The sequence below is a fragment of the Bos grunniens genome, chromosome 3 (genome assembly GCF_055505025.1).
Source record: "Bos grunniens cultivar Pamir isolate PY7600 chromosome 3, Bosgru_T2T1.0, whole genome shotgun sequence".
NCBI classification, from domain to species: Eukaryota; Metazoa; Chordata; class Mammalia; order Artiodactyla; family Bovidae; genus Bos; species Bos grunniens.
The window spans coordinates 62,424,950-62,445,089 of NC_141167.1; the positions used below are offsets into that span (position 1 = coordinate 62,424,950).

The 20,140-nt window shown below is 39.2% G+C and overlaps 1 protein-coding gene across 3 annotated transcripts in view; it reads right to left on the reverse strand.

Annotated features, from left to right (window-relative positions):
* MCOLN3 (mucolipin TRP cation channel 3) overlaps window positions 1-12,541 on the reverse strand; it is a 34,908-nt gene extending 22,367 nt beyond the window's left edge. Inside the window, exons 1-3 of one of the 3 annotated variants that reach the window (XM_086394377.1) lie at window positions 12,220-12,541; window positions 6,332-6,561; window positions 2,770-2,937 (exon numbers count right to left, since the gene is read on the reverse strand). In XM_086394377.1, coding sequence (XP_086250503.1) covers window positions 2,770-2,937; window positions 6,332-6,559 — 396 coding nt within the window. In that variant the 5' untranslated portion in view covers window positions 6,560-6,561; window positions 12,220-12,541. Of the gene's footprint in view, window positions 1-2,769; window positions 2,938-6,331; window positions 6,562-12,011 lie in introns of all 3 variants that reach the window. The other 2 variants (XM_086394378.1, XM_086394379.1) reach the window with 2 other exon arrangements.
* Window positions 12,542-20,140: the final 7,599 nt, after the last annotated feature.

Sequence of the window (20,140 nt, forward strand, 5' to 3'; positions counted from 1 at the left end):
TGTTTTATGCCACCTAATTTTTTTTCATAGCAGTCATCACTGTTGGAGGTCAAATTGTTTGTCTTGCTAAATTTGTTTAAAATCCATCTCTTACATTAGAATCTAAGTTCCACAGGGCAAGGAATTTATCAAGCCCACTGCACTAACCTGAGCACTTAGAACCAGGTAAGCAGATAGGCTGGGCAAGGGGTGGGTCCCTGGAGAAAGAGAATGTGAGACTTTGTCGTAAGAGAAGCCATTTTTGGCCTCAGCCTTTTTGGATCAAATGCTGGTTCTTAAACAGGTCTCAGTAATTAACAATGTTAAGGGAACAAATGAATGTACAAACAAATGACTATTATCAGACAAGAAAAGTAACAACAGCATAGATAACACATCCATTGTAAAGATTCCCAGTTCTGTTTCAGTGGTAAAGATTAGCCCATAACACTTAAGCTTTTCTGACCCTCATGACTTCAGTCAACTAAAACTTGGACTCTTGTCAACTGCCCAAGCCCCTTCAGAAATATGCAGGTGCCTTAATTTAAAAGTTTCCCAATTTTACTGTCCCAGGAGACACTGCTTTGAGAAAGATCCCTGGTGGTCTCCTTATTTGCTGAAAATAATTAATCCTTCCTTCTGATTTTTGGCTTGGTTGGTTGTTTTGGCTCGACATCCACCAAGAGGCAAACCCAGCTTTCAGGTAAGAGTACACAGAGTAGATACTCAAATATTTGTCAAGTTAATGGTGAGGTGAAAAACTATTATAACATGATAGAAGATCTTCATCCACTAGAGCTCATCTACACACAGTAAGATGGTAAACTGCTAGGATAGGATTTGTTACGGCACCAACATTTCTGCTAGCACTGGGACTGGGAAAATGCGCCAGAAATCTACAGTAATATAATTAAGCTGTATAAATCATTAAATAGTATTATGTCCTGCATCTAGAGGAAACAGTATAATACTAGACATATTTAGTTTTGAGATATTTCCCATACAAGGAAATAAGTGCCTTAAGTCTTTCTAAAGCTACTCAGAGTCCAATGGGTAGTTTTATATTGGGGCATGGGAGAGAGTAAGAGGAATACATTAAATGAAAAAAGAAGTAAAAGATATTGAATGTGGTAAGGTACCACGGAGACCAATATGCCTGAAATGTGAGATACCTCCTGCCTGTAACGGAGGTAAAGCCAGAAAGGCAGGCAGGGGTCACATCTGTATGGGCCCCTATAGCCCTTCTGAGTGCCCACTCCCTGTGAGGCAGTCCAGACAAGAATTACTTAAAGATCTGAACCTCCTATCATAGAAACTTGTGTCTTAAACCTACCTGTCAGTTCTTGGTGACTATCATCTCAACTATCAAAATATCTCCTTACAGCAGACAAAGATGTTTCTTTCATATCAGTCCATGTTTTCCCTATTCACTTCTCTGGAATCATGTAGAATAATTGACCTTATTAACCACAAAAACTTTATTCACTAATATTGTGATTAAGATACTTTTTTACCTTCAGTTTAAAATCCATGATAGTGCTTGGAAGATGGTAGGGAGTCACTTGCCTCAAATGGGGTAAACTCTACCCCAAATAGTATCTACCTATTTACTAGCACAAGGAATCTACCTACATGCAATTCTATAAAGAAAAAAGAAATCTGATAAACAGAACTGCCTGAATGCCAAATACTATATACTTAAGACTGTTTTTAACCTTAATAATAAAAGTCAAAATGTTTTAGGAAGAATTTATTGAACTGTGTATCTCTTGCCTCTACCCACCCCTCCTGTCAAAAAGAAATTACTAGTTTGCTTCAGAGTAATTTAGATAAACTTAGTAATCTTAAAACAAGGATCTCAAAACTTAATATCTCCAGAATTTCACTACTATTTGACCTTACAAACTGTAGGACATAATTCTATTTAACAACGCATGTAGCTTACTTCTATTATTATAGATTTCTGGACAATTTCTGTAATCTGAATGGTATCAGAAAGCCTTACTGTCAAAAATATGTATTTTATCCCATAGTTTGCCTCTGGGAAAATGAAAAGCCCTAATTACACTATAACAATTTTTGAAGAAGAGTTACAATTTTTATATATACTGCAGTTAGTACTACAGAAATGTTGTCTGCAGTACTAACTCAGGTTGGAAATGCTGACTTCAAGAAAGTTGCCAAAGATTCCTACAAAATAGGAGATTTTTGGACTTGAGAAAGTACTGTTTATAGCAAAAACAAATTGATTAGAAACTCAGAGTAGAAATTTGACCCACATGTATGAAAAACAAGCTTCCTTTTTGAAGCAGTTAATCAATGTTACAATAAAACCATTGCCTTATGTGACATAAAGGCCTTTCTTATTTTTTAAATGAATTTCAGGTCTTGGTTACTCTACACATTCTTCAAGGTTAATAATCTCATTATTTTTTAAGGGTCCCTGAACATATAAACTCTGAAAACTTAATGACTACTTACAACCAAGGTCATGGTTAATAATTTTAAATCTTTGAAGTTCTTATGTCAAGCCCTAGATCTGACTCTTTTAATTAAGTCTTTAAAGTTTCTGTCTCTCTGTTACTAAACAAAAGCTCTTCTCAACTTACAGTTTTGTAAAAGTTTGTTGGCAAAGTTAAAAAAAATTAATGGTTTCATACATGATATTTATAATTTCATTAAAAAATGCTCACCCTTGTACCCCTGAATGTCAGCTTCTATTTTGCACATTGCTAACAATTCTCCAGTCTAATCTTTCTCCAAAGTAAAGAATGCATGTGCCTGACTTACCTGGTTCACTGCAAAGACGATCTGATCATACACATCTCTTTGTGTATACACTGCATATGTGTCATCCATTCTGTCTATATATCCTTTTAGGAAGAGGTGCTTGAATGCTATAGTGTTCTCTTCCTTAAAAGCTACAACCATCTGATTACTCAAACCAAAAAAGATCAGCTTAAAAGAAAGAAAAAGAGGGTGAAACAGCAATGAAATAAAGGTCTCCACTAAATGATTAATTCATCTATTCAAGATTCACTACCTAATTAATTCCTAACATATTCTATAGAAATTAAACATTTGGCAGTTGGGATCTAATTTGTCCTTACAGATAAGGTGGGTTTCTAGTTTTAAACTAAAAGAAACTGACTTTGCATACTTTCAACATTTATTTTCATGTACGATCTCACTTATGACATTGTCCCCACCAATAAAAACTGTGGGAGCTCTGAGAAGTCCTTTAGGAGTTCTTTAGCTCAGAGGAGCAAGATAACTTTGACTAAGGAAATTGGAAGGTTTCCTAAGGGAAGAAAGAATAATAGAAGCCCTGTAGTAAGTGCATAACTTGGGGCAGGGGACATTTGAGGAGTGTGTGGAGAAAGCTAAGAAGGTCGAGTTGAACTTAGCACTTTGAGGGGGACACTGAGGACACTAGCATAAGTCAATTAGAGAAACAGTGAGGAAAAATGTGAGCAGAAACACTGAAGTCAGATGGTGCAGGAGCTTGAAGGGCAAGTAGAAGATCTCAAAATGAATTCTTCAGGACATCAAGAAGGCTTGAAGCAGGTGTACAATAAAAGAAATTATAAGAAGAAGAAATATATAAGTTTAAGCTCTTCTTAAACAAATATATAAGAAGAAATATATAAGCTTAAGTCTTATAATCAAACTATATTTCTAGGACTAATTACCAAAACTGTGATAACAAGGCCAAAAATAAAAATATTCTTTCAACTCATCTCTAAATTTAAGTATATTAACATATTCCAATGCCTTTGACTGTGTGGATCACAATAAACTGTGGAAAATTCTTCAAGAGATGGGAATACCAGAGCACCTGACCTGCCTCTTGAGAAACCTGTATGCAGGTCAGGAAGCAACAGTTAGAACTGGACATGGAACAACAGACTGGTTCCAAATAGGAAAAGGAGTACGTCAAGGCTGTATATTGTCACCCTGCTTATTTAACTTCTATGCAGAGTACATCATGAGAAACGCTGGGCTGGAAGAAGCACAAGCTGGAATCAAGATTGCCGGAGAAATATCAATAACCTCAGATATGCAGATGACACCATCCTTATGGCAGAAAGTGAAGAGGAACTCAAAAGCCTCTTGATGAAAGTGAAAGTGGAGAGTGAAAAAGTTGGCTGAAAGCTCAACATTCAGAAAACTAAGATCATGGCATCCAGTCCCATCACTTCATGGGAAATAGATGGGGAAACAGTGGAAACAGTGGCTGACTTTATTTTGGGGGGCTCCAAAATCACTGTAGATGGTAATTGCAGCCATGAAATTCAAAGACGCTTACTCCTTGGAAGGAAAGTTATGACCAACCTAGATAGCATATTCAAAAGCAGAGACATTACTTTGCCAACAAAGGTCCGTCTAGTCAAGGCTATGGTTTTTCCTGTGGTCGTGTATGGATGTGAGAGTTGTACTATAAAGAAAGCTGAGTGCCTAAGAATTGATGCCTTTGAACTGTGTTGTTGGAAAAGACTCTTGAGAGTCCCTTGGACTGCAAGGAGATCCAACCAGTCCATTCTGAAGGAGATCGGTCCTGGGATTTCTTTGGAAGGAATGATGCTAAAGCTGAAACTCCAGTACTTTGGCCACCTCATGCGAAGAGTTGACTCATTGGAAAAGACTCTGATGCTGGGAGGGATTGGGGGCAGGAGGAGAAGGGGACGACAGAGGATGAGATGGCTGGATGGCATCGCTGACTCGATGGACGTGAGTTTGAGTGAACTCTGGGAGTTGGTGATGGACAGGGAGGCCTGGCGTGCTGCGATTCATGGGGTCGCAAAGAGTCGGACACGACTGAGCAACTGAACTGAACTGATACAGGCTTCCCCTCCGACTTAACACAGAGAAATACTTTCACTATTGTGACATACATTATCACTTGGAAATTAAGAATTTCAATTCCAACTTGCCAAGTATATTGGGAATTAAACAACCATTTTTATGTTGATAATTAGAAAGAGCACGTGTCTCTAAAGTATTAATTCTGCCACTGGCCGTACTAGTCAGTACTCGTCACGTGGCATTCAAAAAACTTTATAAATATCAGCTCCTCATTCTGTAAACTGAAGGAGTCCAGTATTTATCCAATAGAAGTACTGTTGAAATTAAACAAAATAATGTCGTGGAACAAGATAATCACTCAAATGTCAGTTTCCTTTACACAACATCTAGCATCAGAAAGAAACTTAGGCAAGAATCTCATCAACTTCAATGAATGGAGAAAGTAACATCAACATATATACACGATCATGTGTAAAACAGATAGCTGGTGAGAAGTATACAACACAGGGAGTTCAGTCTGGCACTCTGATGACCTAGAGGGAGGAGAGGGGAGGGAGGTTTAAGAGGGAGAGTATATAATTACGGTTCATCTGCATTGCTGTATGGCAGAAACCACCACAAAATTGTAAAGCAATTATCCTCCAGTTAAAAAATAAATAAATAAAAGAATTTCACCAACTTCATATGATTGTCAGCTTCTAACAATCGAGAAGAACTTGTGGTCAATAATCAGCTAAAATGTGTGATTTCAGAGTTAAAAAATTCTCCTTAATCCAGTCATTTATTTACATATGCATTTTTCACCAAATTAAGAAAAAATATAAAGTAAAAATAATAATAATAATAATTTTAAAAAAAGAAAAAATAAACCTATCACCTATTTTTCCTATTGAAATATGCTTTTATTTTTGCTCTTTTGCTTTAAACAAGAGATAATTACTCTCACTAGCAGGAACATACCTTCACAAGAGTAAATTATAAATATATATAAAGAATCACAAAACATAATTTCCCCCCAAAATGTTAAGAGAAGCCAAGGAAATGAGATTCAACATCTTCTAAAATGAAGTCTCATATTTCACTACCTATGTTACTCCTTTTAATCAGCTCCACACTCTTCTACTTCAGGGCTCCCACGATCACAGGGATGTGAGAATCCAAATAATTATGAAGAGAGAGAAATTTTCAGGCAACTAACTAGGAAAAAAAGAATTCTCTACTTCAGCAACAGCTAGCTTTCAAAGCTGATTCAGAAACCTTCAGCTAAACTTCTTGACTGGAAGCAAAATATTAAAATTTTCTTTTCCTGAAATCTAGTTACACTATGTGAGTAAAATTACAATTTAATGAAAGATGAAAAGAAACAAGTTAGGGGAAAAAAGTCTTCTTTCACAAATATGGAAGAGAGAGGATTTAAGATTGTGTATCTCCTAATTTATTGTTATGAGGCATATAGTTAAAAAGTTATTTAAAAACAAAAGAAAACACATAGTCATCTTTGTTAGTAAAAGAAGACTTTGCTAAACTCATGATCTGAGGTGCCTACCTGTATAGTCACCATTGCGATTTTTAGAATTTGTATGGCAAGTTTCCAGGGTTTTCTACCTCGAGCCCAGAACTTCTCACAAGGATTCATGAAAAAAAATTTGAGTTTTCGTCTCATCTGATCTTCTAACAGAAGTTCCTCAGAGGGAGATGTATGCTGGTTAAAAGTGCAGCGATTTTCTTCTTCATGAGAGCTGCAGCTACTTATAGCAGCCTCAGGATTTGCCATCTCTAGGAGGAAAAACAAAAAACAAAACTGTAAGTAAAGGCAACATCTATGTTCTTTGTTTCTGCAGGATGGTTGATGGAGTCCAAAGAAAAGATCTGCTTTCAAATAAGCGCCATTGTTTTAAACTGCACCTTCGAAGATCAAGGAACAGGACAGAAAGCCGAGAAGTAAACCCTATGGTCAATTAATCCACCACAAGGAGGCAAGAATATACAATGGAGAAAAGACAGACTCTTTAATAAGCGGTGCTGGGAAAACTGAATAGCTACCTGTAAAAGAATGAAATTAGAACATTCTCTAACACGATATACAAAAATTAACTGTAAATGGATTGAAGACCTAAAGATAAGACTGCTGCTGCTGCTAAGTCACTTGAGTCGTGTCCGACTCAGCATGACCCCATAGACGGCAGCCCACCAGGCTCCCCGTCCCTGGGATTCTCCAGGCAAGAGTACTCCAGGCAAGAGTACTGGAGTCGGGTGCCACTGCCTTCTCCGAAAAGTAAGATTGGGTACTATTAAACTCTTAGAGGAAAACATAGGCAGAATACTCTTTGACATAAATCACCACAGTATCTTTTTTGATCTGTCTCTGAGAGTAACGGAAATAAAAACGAAAATAAACATACGAGACCTAATTAAACTCAAAAGCTTTTGCACAGCAAAGTAAACCACAAACAAAATGAAAAGACAACCCACGGACAAATATTAAAAATATATAGGAGAAAATATTTGCAAATGATGTGACTGACAAGGGATTAGTCTCCAAAATTTATAAGCAGCTCATGTGGCTCAATATAAAAAATCAAACAACCCCAATCAAAAATGGGCCAAAGACCTAAATAGACATTTCTCCAAAGACTTGTAGATGATCAAGAGGCATGTGAAAAGAAGCTCAACATCATTAATTATTAGAGAAATGCAAAGCAAAACTACAACGAAGTATCACCTCACATCAGTCAGAATGGCCATCATCAAAAAATCTATGAACAATAAATGGTGTGTGTGGAGAAAAGTGAACCCTCCTATACTGTTTGTTGATGGGAATGTAAACTGATACAGCCACTATGGAGAACAGTACAGAGGCACCTTATAAAACTAGGAATAAAACAACCATATGACCCAGCAACCCCAACATGTTGTTTTTTAGTCACTAAGTTGTGTCCAACTCTTTTGCAACCCCGAGGACTGCAGCCCACCAGGCTCCTCTGTCCGTGGGATTTTCCAGACAAAAATACTGGAGTGAGTTGTCATTTCCTTCTCCAAGGGATGTTCCCAACTTAGGGATAGAACCAGCATCTCCTGCATTGGAGGGAGGGTTCTTTACCACTGAGTCACCAGGGAAGCCCACTAATGGGCATATACCCTTAAAAAAACTGTAATTCAAAAAACACATGTACCCCAATGTTCATTGCATTTATAACAGCCAAGACATGGAAGCAATCTAGATGTCCACTGACAGATGAAGGATAAAGAAGTGGTACAAATATACAATGGAATATTACTCAGCCATAAAAAGGAACGGATTTGAGTCAGTTGAACTGAGAACAGACAAAACCTAAAGCCTGTTATACAGAGTGAAATAAGTCAGAAAGAGAAAACAAATATTGCATATTAATGCATATATATGGAATCCAGAAAAATGGTACTGATGAACCTATTTGCAGGGCAGAAATAAAGACGCAGACATACAGAGCAGACTTGTGGATAGAGTGGGGTAAAGAGAGGGTGGGATGAACTGAGAAAGTAGCATTGAAATATATACATTATAATGTGTAAAATGCATAGCTAGTGGGAAGATGCTATATAACACAAGGAGCTCAGCCCAGGGCCATCTGACTATCTAGAGGGGTGGGATTGTGGGGGGGTGGGAGGGCGGCTCAAGAGAGAGGGGATATATGTATACTTATGACTGATTCATGTTGTTGTACAGCAGAAACCAACACAACATTGTAAAGCAATTATCCTCCAATTAAAAAAAAAACTACAATGAAGATATTACCTCACACCAGTCAGAATGGCCATCATCAAAAAATCTACAAACATAAATGCTGGGTGTGAAGAGAAAGACCCCTCCTACACTACTGAAGGGAATGTAATTTGGCACAGTCACTATGGAGAACAGTATGGAGGTACCTTAAAAAACTAAAAACAGAACTACCATATGATCCAGAAATCCAAGTACTGGGCATATACCTGGAGAAAAACATGGTTAGAATGGATACATGTACCCCAAGGTTCACTGCAGTGCTGTTTACAATCCCCAAGACATAGAAGCAAGCTAAACATCCATCAACATGTGAACAGGCAAAGAAGATGTGGTATGAATACATATACGGAATATTAGTCATAAAAGAGAAATTACTCCATTTGCAGCAACATGGATGGATCCACAGATGATCATGCTAAATAAATGACATCAGAGAAAGACAAATATCATGTGATATCATTTATATGTGGAATCTAAAAAAAAAAAGTCATACGATGAACTTATTTACAAAGCAGAAACAGACTTCCAGTCACAGAAAACAAACTTACGGTTACCAAAGGGGAAAGGTGAGAAAGAGTTAAATTGGGAGGTTGGGATTAACATACACATACTGCTACTGCTGCTGCCGCTTAGTCACTTTGTTCTATCCGTTAGATATGGCCTGTAGCCCACCAGGCTCCTCTTTCCATGTAATTCTCCAGGCAAGAGTACTGGAGTAGGTTGCCATTTCCTTCTCCAGGGGATCTCCCCAACTCAGGAATCAAACCGAAGTCTCCTGTATTGCAGGCAGATTCTTTTACCACTTAGCTACCAGGGAAGCCCCAACATATATACACTGCTATATATAAAATAATCAACAAGACCTACTGTATAGCACAGGGAACTCCACTCAATATTCTGTAATAATGTAGATGAGAAAAGAATCTGAAAAAACAATAGGTATATGTATATGGACGATAATCAATTCGCTGTACACTGGGAACTAACACAACATTTTAAGTCAACTATAATATAAAACTTTTTTAATTAAAAAATTAAAAGAATATGATTACAATTATAAAAAAATAAACTGCATTTTGGTGTTTACAGAATCAATTAGAACACAGCAAGTCATTTTTCTTTTCATTTCAGTCACTGAATGAATTTTTACCCAGAGAAAACTACCAAGTTCAAAGGACTGTTGTTAATAGAAGACTATAGTACCAATATATAGTATGTATATGGTTTTTGCCTCATTCAGTAACAGACATAGTTAGAGTAGGGTGTCCTGAAAGCACTGGAAAGGTTTCAGAAAGCAGGCTGGACTCTGAAATTATGTGCAGAATTTTGTATATATATGGATATGGGCAATTTTCCTGGGGAGATACAGTTTATCAGATTAAAAAAAATTTTTTTAAACCATTGAGTTAAAAGTAAAAAATGTGATGTAGAGAACAAAGATTCTGTTTTGTTTCTAATCCTGGTTCTACACTGAGACACTTCTGTGACCTTATGCAAGTCATTCAGCCTGTCTGAGCCTCAGTTTTCTCTTCTGCAAAATGGGAATAAGAACATCTACACCTTCACGTGTTTCTAGTGAGAAAATGAAAATAAAGCCCTTGCACAGGGTCTAACACTAAACCATCAGCCTTACTTTCCCTACAGCCCCAGCAGACATGGCAGCTTCGTAAACAGCCAACAAAGTTCTTAAGAGGCACTGTGAGCTTCAGGGGACTTACAAAGGAGCAAAGGAGGTCTGCAAAGAACTCAGAATCTCAGTTTAAGTTCAAATCCCAATCAGCAACATCACTTGCATTAAGCTTTTTATTGAGGGCCTTTATATTTATACAGCACATTTTACTTTTCAAAGCACTTCATACTTTTTTTTGTCCCTTTGAAAGGGATAGGCCTGGTTTTACTGTCTTCATAGTCAGCTTATCCAAAGTGATAAAGAAGTCACTTTGTAAACTGGAACCCATCCTGGACTGTCCCTCAGACTAATCTTGATATTATGGAAACTTCTTCAAAATAAAATACCACAAACCACTATGGACAGTATTGTTCTTTTTTACAGAATAGAAAGGCTGATTCTGTGTGATATTTTTACCGAAAATTCTACTCAGAGATTGGGATGTGGGGAAGAGTCAGAGTGTACTAATACAATACCTAACAAGTCACTGTTTAGGTGCTTTCTAAGTCTAGAATCCAACATTTGGTTCTGAGTCAAATATTGTTAGCAAACCCACCATCTCCAAACAGTAGATACTGACTGTAAAAACTATCCATGAGGAAGGTTTTTAAATTTTTGATGAATGAAAAGATTAATAAAGATACTGCTGGGGCAATAGAGCATACATATATTTACAATAGCATATGCAGTGCTTTCAAAGTGAACTAATTATGATAGAATTCAGTAAAGTATGGTTGCTGTGTGTGTTTAAATGCCTGTCAAAGTCTGAGTACAGTAACTCCTGGATAAAGACATAGGGAGAGAAAAAAGATAATCCCTTAGGATTTTCACTCAAGAACATTTTATTTCCTTCTTCAAAAGGGTATATTAATATTTTCATCAGCATTTAAAGACACTGTATCTATGGGGTTTATAAGGAAGCTGATTCATGCCAGTTCATGGAAATTCACAGATGAACAGTAACAAAAGAATGGAACTGTTAATAATACAGCCTCTGTTAGTGAATGACAGATTTGAGCTCACATTCAGCCCTTTCTATTTTTAATACAAGGAAAATTAAACTATAAAAAAAACTATCCACACGCCGTGTAACCGTAACCATTAGGAACAAAGTGAAAAAGAAGCCAAGCACAATTAACTTACTCAGCACATCGCGCACCAAGCTTACGGAAAAGAAGATGTTCCATTCACAAGGACTGACCGCTGAACTCGCTGCAGACCTTCGCTTTACTGTCACAGAAGCCCGTCTGAAGGCGCACTTTAAAAACGGAGACTGTCCGAACCCCTCGCCACTGACAGCGAGTCGCCCCAAACCCTGCACACCCACCCGGGCGCCGCGCAGGATGCAGGGTCCGTGGAGACGCGGGTCAGGAGAGTCGATCCGCAATACTGGGTTTGGTCTTACAATCTACAAACGAACACCCTGGGGTTCTTTATTCAGGGCGAGGACAGGCTTAATTGTAGTGAACTGCAGAAAGTTAAAGCCGAAGAATACGTGTAAATATTAACAGCCTCGTAGTTGATGACAAGGACGCGAGCTCCTTTCAAGACCAAGAGAGTGCTTTCTCCCCGCGCGGGGACGCCGGCTTTGAGCCTAAGCACATCCTGCCCCTTCCTTCTAATAAAACAGCACTCCGAGTCCGGAGAAGTTGGCTGTGCAATCAGCAGACCGCCACCAAGCCCCGAGCACCACGCGGAAGGCCGCCCCCTACCCAGGCGTCGCGGGTGAGGCCCGGCTTCCCGGTGGCGGCGTGCCACAGCCCGAGTCCCCGCAATTGCGGGGGCGCCACTGACCTTGTGAGGGCTGCAGAGCAGCCGGGGGGCCGAACCGCTGCAGCTCGCACCCCGCTCCCTCCTGTGTCCCCTGCATAACGCCGCCGTCGGACCCGACCCTCCCGCCGTGTATCACGGATGGCTGGAGACACAGAGGGCTCTCCCTTCGCGCCGCGGGCGCCGTTCCCACGACACCTGATGCCTCGGGGTGCGGCTGGGCTCGGCTCACCTGCGGCCGCGGCGCGGGAAGCGGGGTGCCAAAGAGGGCCGGTGGGGGGCCTACTTCGCGGCCCGGGCCGCGGCAGGTCAGCCCACTCTGGAAGCCTCTAAAGCCCAGCTCAGCCCGGGGTTCGACGTGAGCCCAGCGGCGGTGGCACTCTCCCTCCGCCGCCTAGTGAACCCGTGACCCGCCTCCGCAGCTCCGCTCCCTTCCACGCCCCTTTCTGCAGTGGTCTTTCTGGACCTGGGGCGCAGGAGGCCGTCTGAACTAGCCTGGGGCCGCCCGGGTCTCGGAGCGCCTCACTCCCTTCGCGCCCCTCCTTGTCTGCGTAAACGATCCTCTCCGCCCTCCTCGGGTTTCTCACTTTGCTCCAGAGTTGCGCTGCCTGGGTGCGAGGGCGTGGGCTTCTGGCTTGCTCTCTCTACGTGGGGCTGCGGGGAAGGGTGGGTGCGTAAAAGAGCCAGGCAGGATGTCAAATGCCTGAAGGCATGTGAGTACCCAGCCCTCTCTAGCCGCCTTCTATTCTAATTTTTGTAGACAAAAGAAACCGGGAAGGGGAAGATCTTTCAAACTTGAGCCTTGTGCACTCTCGAGGCCTTTCGGTTTGAGGGAATTGCTATAACATTAGTGGGTGTTGACTAGGCGCTTCTAAACTGGATGTCGAGTCTGAAAGAGCCCTGAAAAGCTCTTAAAAGAAATGTGACTGGAAATACTTGAAGTAAAGAGTCTTTGCTTGGCCAGACTTCAGTCAGGTTCCTGAAACCTTCTCCTAGGCTCATCTGTGCACTTCCTTCTAAAATCCAGTTTTAGCAAGAACTTTACTAAGTCAGTTTAACTAGCAACACCCCCCTCCACCCCAGTATCTGATGATCCTCAATATATGATCCGGTTCCACATCTTCCACCATTCCCCAGGTGATGTCTGATCATCCTGGCTCTTTTTCACAAGAATCCTGCTAGGTTAATTTCGCCAGAACTCCCCTTAGCCCTGTTTTCTCTTAGTAATTTTCCATCCACTGACCCCCTACCCTGCATATTTCCACTTGCCATGCTGTATTAGGAGTTGAGTTCCATTTCTTCCTCCACTGTAAAATCCCATTGCAGTGGTCCCTAACTGGATGGACACTTTAATCTGTCATTGACAATTTTTTTGAGAATAGATCTCCAACCGTAACCTTTTTCTTCATGAATTCTTTTTTTTAAATTAAACTCATCAGGAATAATGAATCAGGAACTTAGATTACTTTTAATGATACCAATTTGGATTTGTTTTCATTGATTTCTTTCTTTTTTTGACTTTGAGCTAGTTTGTAAAGGTCACTGAATTTCCATAACCGGTCGTTCCTCAAATCATATCAAGAGCTTTTAGATATTTTACAAAAACTTTTCCAAATCCTAAACCAGAATAATTTGCATAGGTAGTTTATAAATGGGAATATCTTTTCTTGCAATGGGGTACAAGAATTTTATGATGTTCGTGAACTCGAATTCCAAGTGCTATGAACAAGGTAGTCACAGGGGTCTAATTGGCACATTCAATTCTCAAGTGCAATTTGGAAAACGTAATTTAATCTTTTATGCCCCTATGCCTCCACATTTTGCACTTTCTCCACCATAACAGTGATGGTGGGAGTTTGAAATGCTTGATTGTTCAGGAACAATCTGAACTTTAGAGGGTTTTGCAGGCCTAAGTGCTAGTCCTAGTTAGAGCTGAATTAAGTAGGCTGGTGAATAGAAAAAGCCAGGCTTTGGAGTCAGGCAGGTGAAATAAGTTAGTAAGTCATGTCTGACTCTCTTCGACCCCATGGACTGTAGCCTGCCAGGGTCCCCTGTCCATGGAATTCTCCAGGCAAGAACACTGGACTGGGTAGCCATTCCCTTCTCCAGGGGATCTTCCCACCAAAAGGATCAAACCTGGTGATGGGATCTGCATGGGGGCCCGTTGTTAAAATGGCTCACTGTGCTGACCTCGAAAACAAAAGATAGTCACAGTGACACATGAAACTGACCACATTGCTTAAGCGACATCCTGTTTTTGCTGCTGGCACTTACTTTCTCAACATTATGCGACAGCCCTGCCATGGGACACCTGAGGCTCTCTCAAGACTACATGATGGCCAGACTCCAGTTGCAGGCTAAACTAACCATCCCACTTCAGGGGACCTGACTTCCCATCTACGGGGTATAAGAGGGATCCACCAGAACGGTGGGCTGCTGGTTGTTCTCAAGGGCCATTCTCCCTTTCATTCTCTTTAATAAATTTCCTTTTCTCTGCCTGACTGCTGGGCTCATTCTCTTTTTCTCCACACTCGGCTTACCCTGGGGTGCCCTACACTGCAGGCACATTCTTTACCGACTGAGCCACCAGGGAAGCCCATGATGTCAGGCACCTAGGGGCCCAAATTCCCTTCTAAGCCACCTACTGCCTGGCCTCAGGGAATTGCTTAAGCTCTCCACCTTCCCATTTTCTTCCACATATAATTTGACTAAAAGGAATAAGGAATTTTAATTAATTGGATGCATACAAAGCACCCATTACTGTGCCTGGCCTATTTTATACACTTGCAAATATTAATCCTTTTTAAATTTTTATTTTTGAAAAATCTAAATTAGTGAAAAACTCAACTATGTTCATAGATTGCAAGACTCAGTATTATTAAGATGTCAGTTCTCACCAAGTTCATTGATAGATTCAGTCCAATCTCAATCAAAATTTTATACAAACTGACAGGCTATTTCTTATTTTTTCTTTTTTTAAATTAATTAATTAATTTTACTTTACAATATTGTATTGGTTTTGCCATACATTGACTTGAATCTGCCATGAGTGTACATATGTTCCCCATCCTGAAACCCCCTTCCACTTCCCTCCCCAGTCCCTCTGGGTCATCCCAATTCAATGGAAATACAAAGAATCTAGAAGAGCCAAAGCACTATATTAAAATAAGGGCAAAATTTAAAGACTTGCTTTACCTGATTTCAAAAGTTATTATAAAGCTCTATAAGCATGACAGTTTGGAGTTTATGAAAAAAGACATACAAAAGTAAAACAGAATGCAACAGACTATCGATTATCTATATTTCCTACGCATACAGTCAATTGATTTTTAACAAAGGTGCTAAAACAATGTAAAGGGGAAAATTAAGCTTTTGCAATCAACATAGTGATATTATTGGTTCAGAGCAATATATACAATACAATATATACTGATGGTGGTGGTTTAGTTTCTTAAGACGTGTCTGACTCTTGCGATCACGTGAACTGTAGCCCTCCAGGCTCCTCTGCTGGTGGGATTTCCCAGGCAAGAATATTGGCGCATTTGCCATTTCCTTCAGGGGTTCTTCTCGACCCAGGGATCGAACCTTCGTGTCTTGCATTGACAGGCTCCTTCTTTACTGCCGAGCCAGCAGGAACAGTACTGACGTCAAGTCTAAAGGAAGACAGGAAATATTTACACGCTATGCTATGTTATGCTAAGTCACTTCAGTCGTGTCCGACTCTGTGCGACCCCATAGACGGCAGCCCACCAGGCTCCCCTGTCCCTGGGATTCTCCAGGCAAGAACACTGGAGTGGGTTGCCATTTCCTTCTCCAATGCATGAAAGTGAAAAGTGAAAGTGAAGTCGCTCAGTCGTGTCCGACTCTTAGCGACCCCATGGATTGCAGCCTAACAGGCTCCTCTGTCCATGGGATTTTCCAAGCAAGAGTACTGGAGTGGGGTGCCATTGCCTTCTCCGAAATATTTACATACAGAGTGAAAAATTAAGGTAAACATTTCTGGAAGCATGTCAGGAGCATATTAGAAAGGTTAATATCTAAGAAGTCTGTCTTGCTTGTAACTTGTCATATTTTAAACTGTATTCCTGGCTTTGCTGTTGAGTACTTCTTACAAATAACATAAATAGTAATATGCTTTATATATATTATATAATTAATGTTTAATATATATGTATATAATTAATAATTTATATATATATAGAATACAAAAATGTGCTAATCCAGTGGATGGTATTTCAAGAAATAACATTTTGCAAGCAAAATAACTTCATAAATTGGTGATTTCAACATATTTATATGTAATACTATTGCTCTTGCTAGGAAATCCCAGTGTTACATGGTTTGAATATTATCTAATCATGTTTGCTGCATTTTTCAGAGTTTGAATATTCACTAAAAGATACAGTTCTTTGTAAAACAGACCACATATTTTCATAGTGAAAAAAGTAATTGAACTTATAAAAAGCAACAGATACTCTAATGCCCAATCTGATAATACTTTTGGAAGCACTTTTAACCTCTGAACCAACATCAAACAGAGTAAGAGGAATTTTCTCTCACCTGGAACATTTGTCGCAAAACAAATATCAAATCTATTGGATAAGGCAATTAATGTTTATGTGTTTTAAGTTCTCATTTGAAGAATAAATTTTTAAATATTAATTTTTTACTTTTTATCTATAAAAATTATTATTTAGAATTTATTTTGCATTAATGCTTACCTCTTTTAATGATTTTATTATGAAATATCTATAACAGGTAGTGTATAGTTGAAATATACCATCTTGTCCAATATATTGGTTCATCATAATAATAAATGACACTTTTATTATTTTTTTAAAAAACAGAAGGAAATCTCTGAAACTCTTAATATAACCCTATCACAGTAAAATAGTTGCTTATTATCATGGTTACCATTATATTTTAAAAACATGTGAAAAAGGGTTATGAAAAATATAAAATAGGTCATTATTTCAGGAGTTGTTTTTTTGCTGTTGTTGTGTCTGAATCTCAAAGATTGATTTCTTTTGGGAATTTGGAAACACTACTGCAATAACCAGTGAATCCCTTATAGCCTTCTTGGTAACTGACCCATGGAAAAGAGCTTTTTTCACAACTTTATCTTCTTCTCAAAAATCCTGTCTGTTTCAGAGTAACCTAGGTCAGCTGAGAGCCTTAGGAAGCATGAGTATTAAGTCACACATAGTGAAGTGGAAGTTGCTCAGTCACGTCCGACTCTTTACAACCCCATGGACTATATGGCCCATGGAATTCTCCAGGACAAAATACTGGAGTTGGTAGCCATCCCCTTCTCCAGCAGATCTTTCCAACCCCCAGGGATCCAACCCAGGTCTCCCGCCTTTTAGGTGGATTCTTTACCAGCTGAGCCACCAGGGAAGTCCAGGTCATGCATAGTCCATCCAAAATATTTCCTACCTTTCTTTTTGTATCTGCACCACTCATCTTATTTACCTCTTAGTTCCTTATCTTTTTTAAAATTAAAATGTTTATTTATACAATACATATATATTCAAGTATATCTTGAGAAGCGCCTATATTCTAGTAAGAGTATTAGGTACTATGGATAGGACTATGAATAAAACATAGTTCCAGCTCTTAAAAATCTTACAGTCTAGAAGATAATTTTTTTTAATTAAGAAAAATTTAAATACAGAAAAGTACAAAAAAAACCCCATTAATCTCACTCAATATTCACAACCTCAAATGCAACAAATTTTACATTTTATTTCATTTCCAGTCTTTTTATCTAATGAGAAATAAAACATTGTAAAATTAACAATCCCTCCCGAAATGGAACTTTCTGTCATGAATGGGTATGAATCATCTCAATAGTTCACTTGTAATGTTTTTCTCACATACATGTGCCCATAATAAACAGAAGTAGTTCGTACATGTTTTTGTCAATAATGGCATTGTTCTGTACATAAGTCTTCAACATTCACGTCACCATTTTGACTCTGAGTTATATCCATGCAAGTTTATTTATTTTAGCAGTTTTATGGCAATTTATTAACTGTACCATAGCATTCGATCCATTTCCCTACTAATGGACATTTAGGTTGTTTCCATCTTTCGCCATTACAAAAATTTTACAGTGAACATATATGAACCATTTCCTCACGTGTAAGAATTCCTCTAGGGTAAATATCCAGGAGTGGAATTGCTGGATTATAGGATATATACATTTTCAGTTTTACTAGATACTGCCAAATAACTCCCCAAAGTGGTTGTTCCAGATCATTTAATGAACATTGTATGCTGCACCTCCTATCTGACAAACAGATTCCGGCACTGGGGATGCAGCAGTATAGTAAAAAAGACAAAATCTTTGGCCGTTATAGAGTTCATAATTTAGTGGCAAAGAGAAGCAACAAGTATAATAAGGAATTTATAGACTGTCTTGAGTGCATGTGTGCTAGGTCACTTGAGTAGTGTCTGACTCTTTGCAACCCTATGGACTGTAGCCTGCCAGGCTCCTCTGTCCATTGGATTCTCCAGGCAAGAATACTGGAGTGGGTTGCCATGCACTCCTCCAGGGGATCTTCTCCACCCAGGAATCAAACCTGTGTCTCTGTCTCCTGCATTGACATGCAGGTTCCTTACTACTAGCACCACCCGGGAAGCCCATAGAGTGTTTTAGAAGGTGATAAATATTGTCAGAAAAAAATGAAGCAGAGAATGGGGAGGGAAGAGAATTGAGAAGCTGCCATTTTAAATATGGTGGGGGTAGGCCCAATTGATGGAGAAGGAAATGGCAACCCACTCCAGTGTTCTTGCCTGGAGAATCTCATGGACAGAGAAGCCTGGCAGGCTACAGTCCATGGGCGCAAGAGTTGGACACGGGTTAGCGACTAAACCACCACCAGGCCTAATTGAGAAGTTAGCATTTTGGCAAAAACGTGAAGGAGATCTGGTTTAAGTGTTCTGGTCAGAGGGAACAGCTAGTGCAGAGCAGGCCCATGCCTGGTGTGTTTGAGTAACCCCTAGGAGGCCAGTGTGTCTGCAGAGGCGTGAGCCACAGGGAAGAATGGTAGGAAATGAGACTAGTAACGGGCCAGATTAAGCTGGACCTCGTAGGTCATTGTGAGAACTTTGTACTTAGGCTTTTACACAGAGTGAAATGACAGCCTTTGGAGAGTTTTGAACAGATGACTGGTATGATATGACCTATGTTTTACAAGTGCATCCCTCTGAGTGCCATGTCGAAAATACATCCCAAAAGGGTGAAGGATGGAAGCAAAGGCCTCAGAGGATGATTCCTGGGTCTTTGCTTAAATAACTGTAAAGATGGAGTGGCCATCACTTGAGGTAAAGAAGACTGCAGGATGAGCAGGTAGTTCATCAGTTCAGCAGAGAATCAGGAGCTCAGTTTTGAACATGTGTTTGAGATGTCAGTTAAGTGCTTCTCAAACTATCTGTTGGAAGCAACGTGATTTGGTTTTGTTTCCATTTCTCACAGACTGATATTTCTGTGAAATACAATACAAATATATTCCTAGAAAATGGAATAAAGACGTTTAGAGTACAAACCAATTTTTTTCATATGTGATAAAAACTAGTAACTCTATCAAAATGCTAGAAAGGTTTTAAGCAACTTCGATTTCAGTACTTCTTTTGTTGTAGATTGTTAACAAATATTTCCTGGACTGGTAACAAATATTTCCTGACTGATTCTGATCTGAGGGTCACACTTTGGATAACCCTGTATTAGACATCCAAATGGAAATGTCTAGTAGACAGTTGAATATTCACATCTACCTTCAACTGTCATCTAAGGGCAGAGGCAAAGTCTGAACAGACACTGAACAGAGTTTCAAATTAATTTTGATTCAACAATCACCATTGAGCATATACCACATTTTTTTAAATTTTATATTGTATATATATATATATTTAATTTTAATTGGAGGCTAATTACTTTACAATATTGTGGTGGTTTTGAGCATATACCACACTTGAGGCACTATGTTGGCCTTTTTAATGGCAGTGCTATGAGGGAGGGACAAATTAAGATCTGTGGGTAATCTGGACAAGGTAGTAATCTGGTATCCCTTTATACTAATATTCTTTAAAATTTTATTTTTACTATATATCTAGTAGGAATAGGCAAAAACTGATTTCTGCTAACAAAC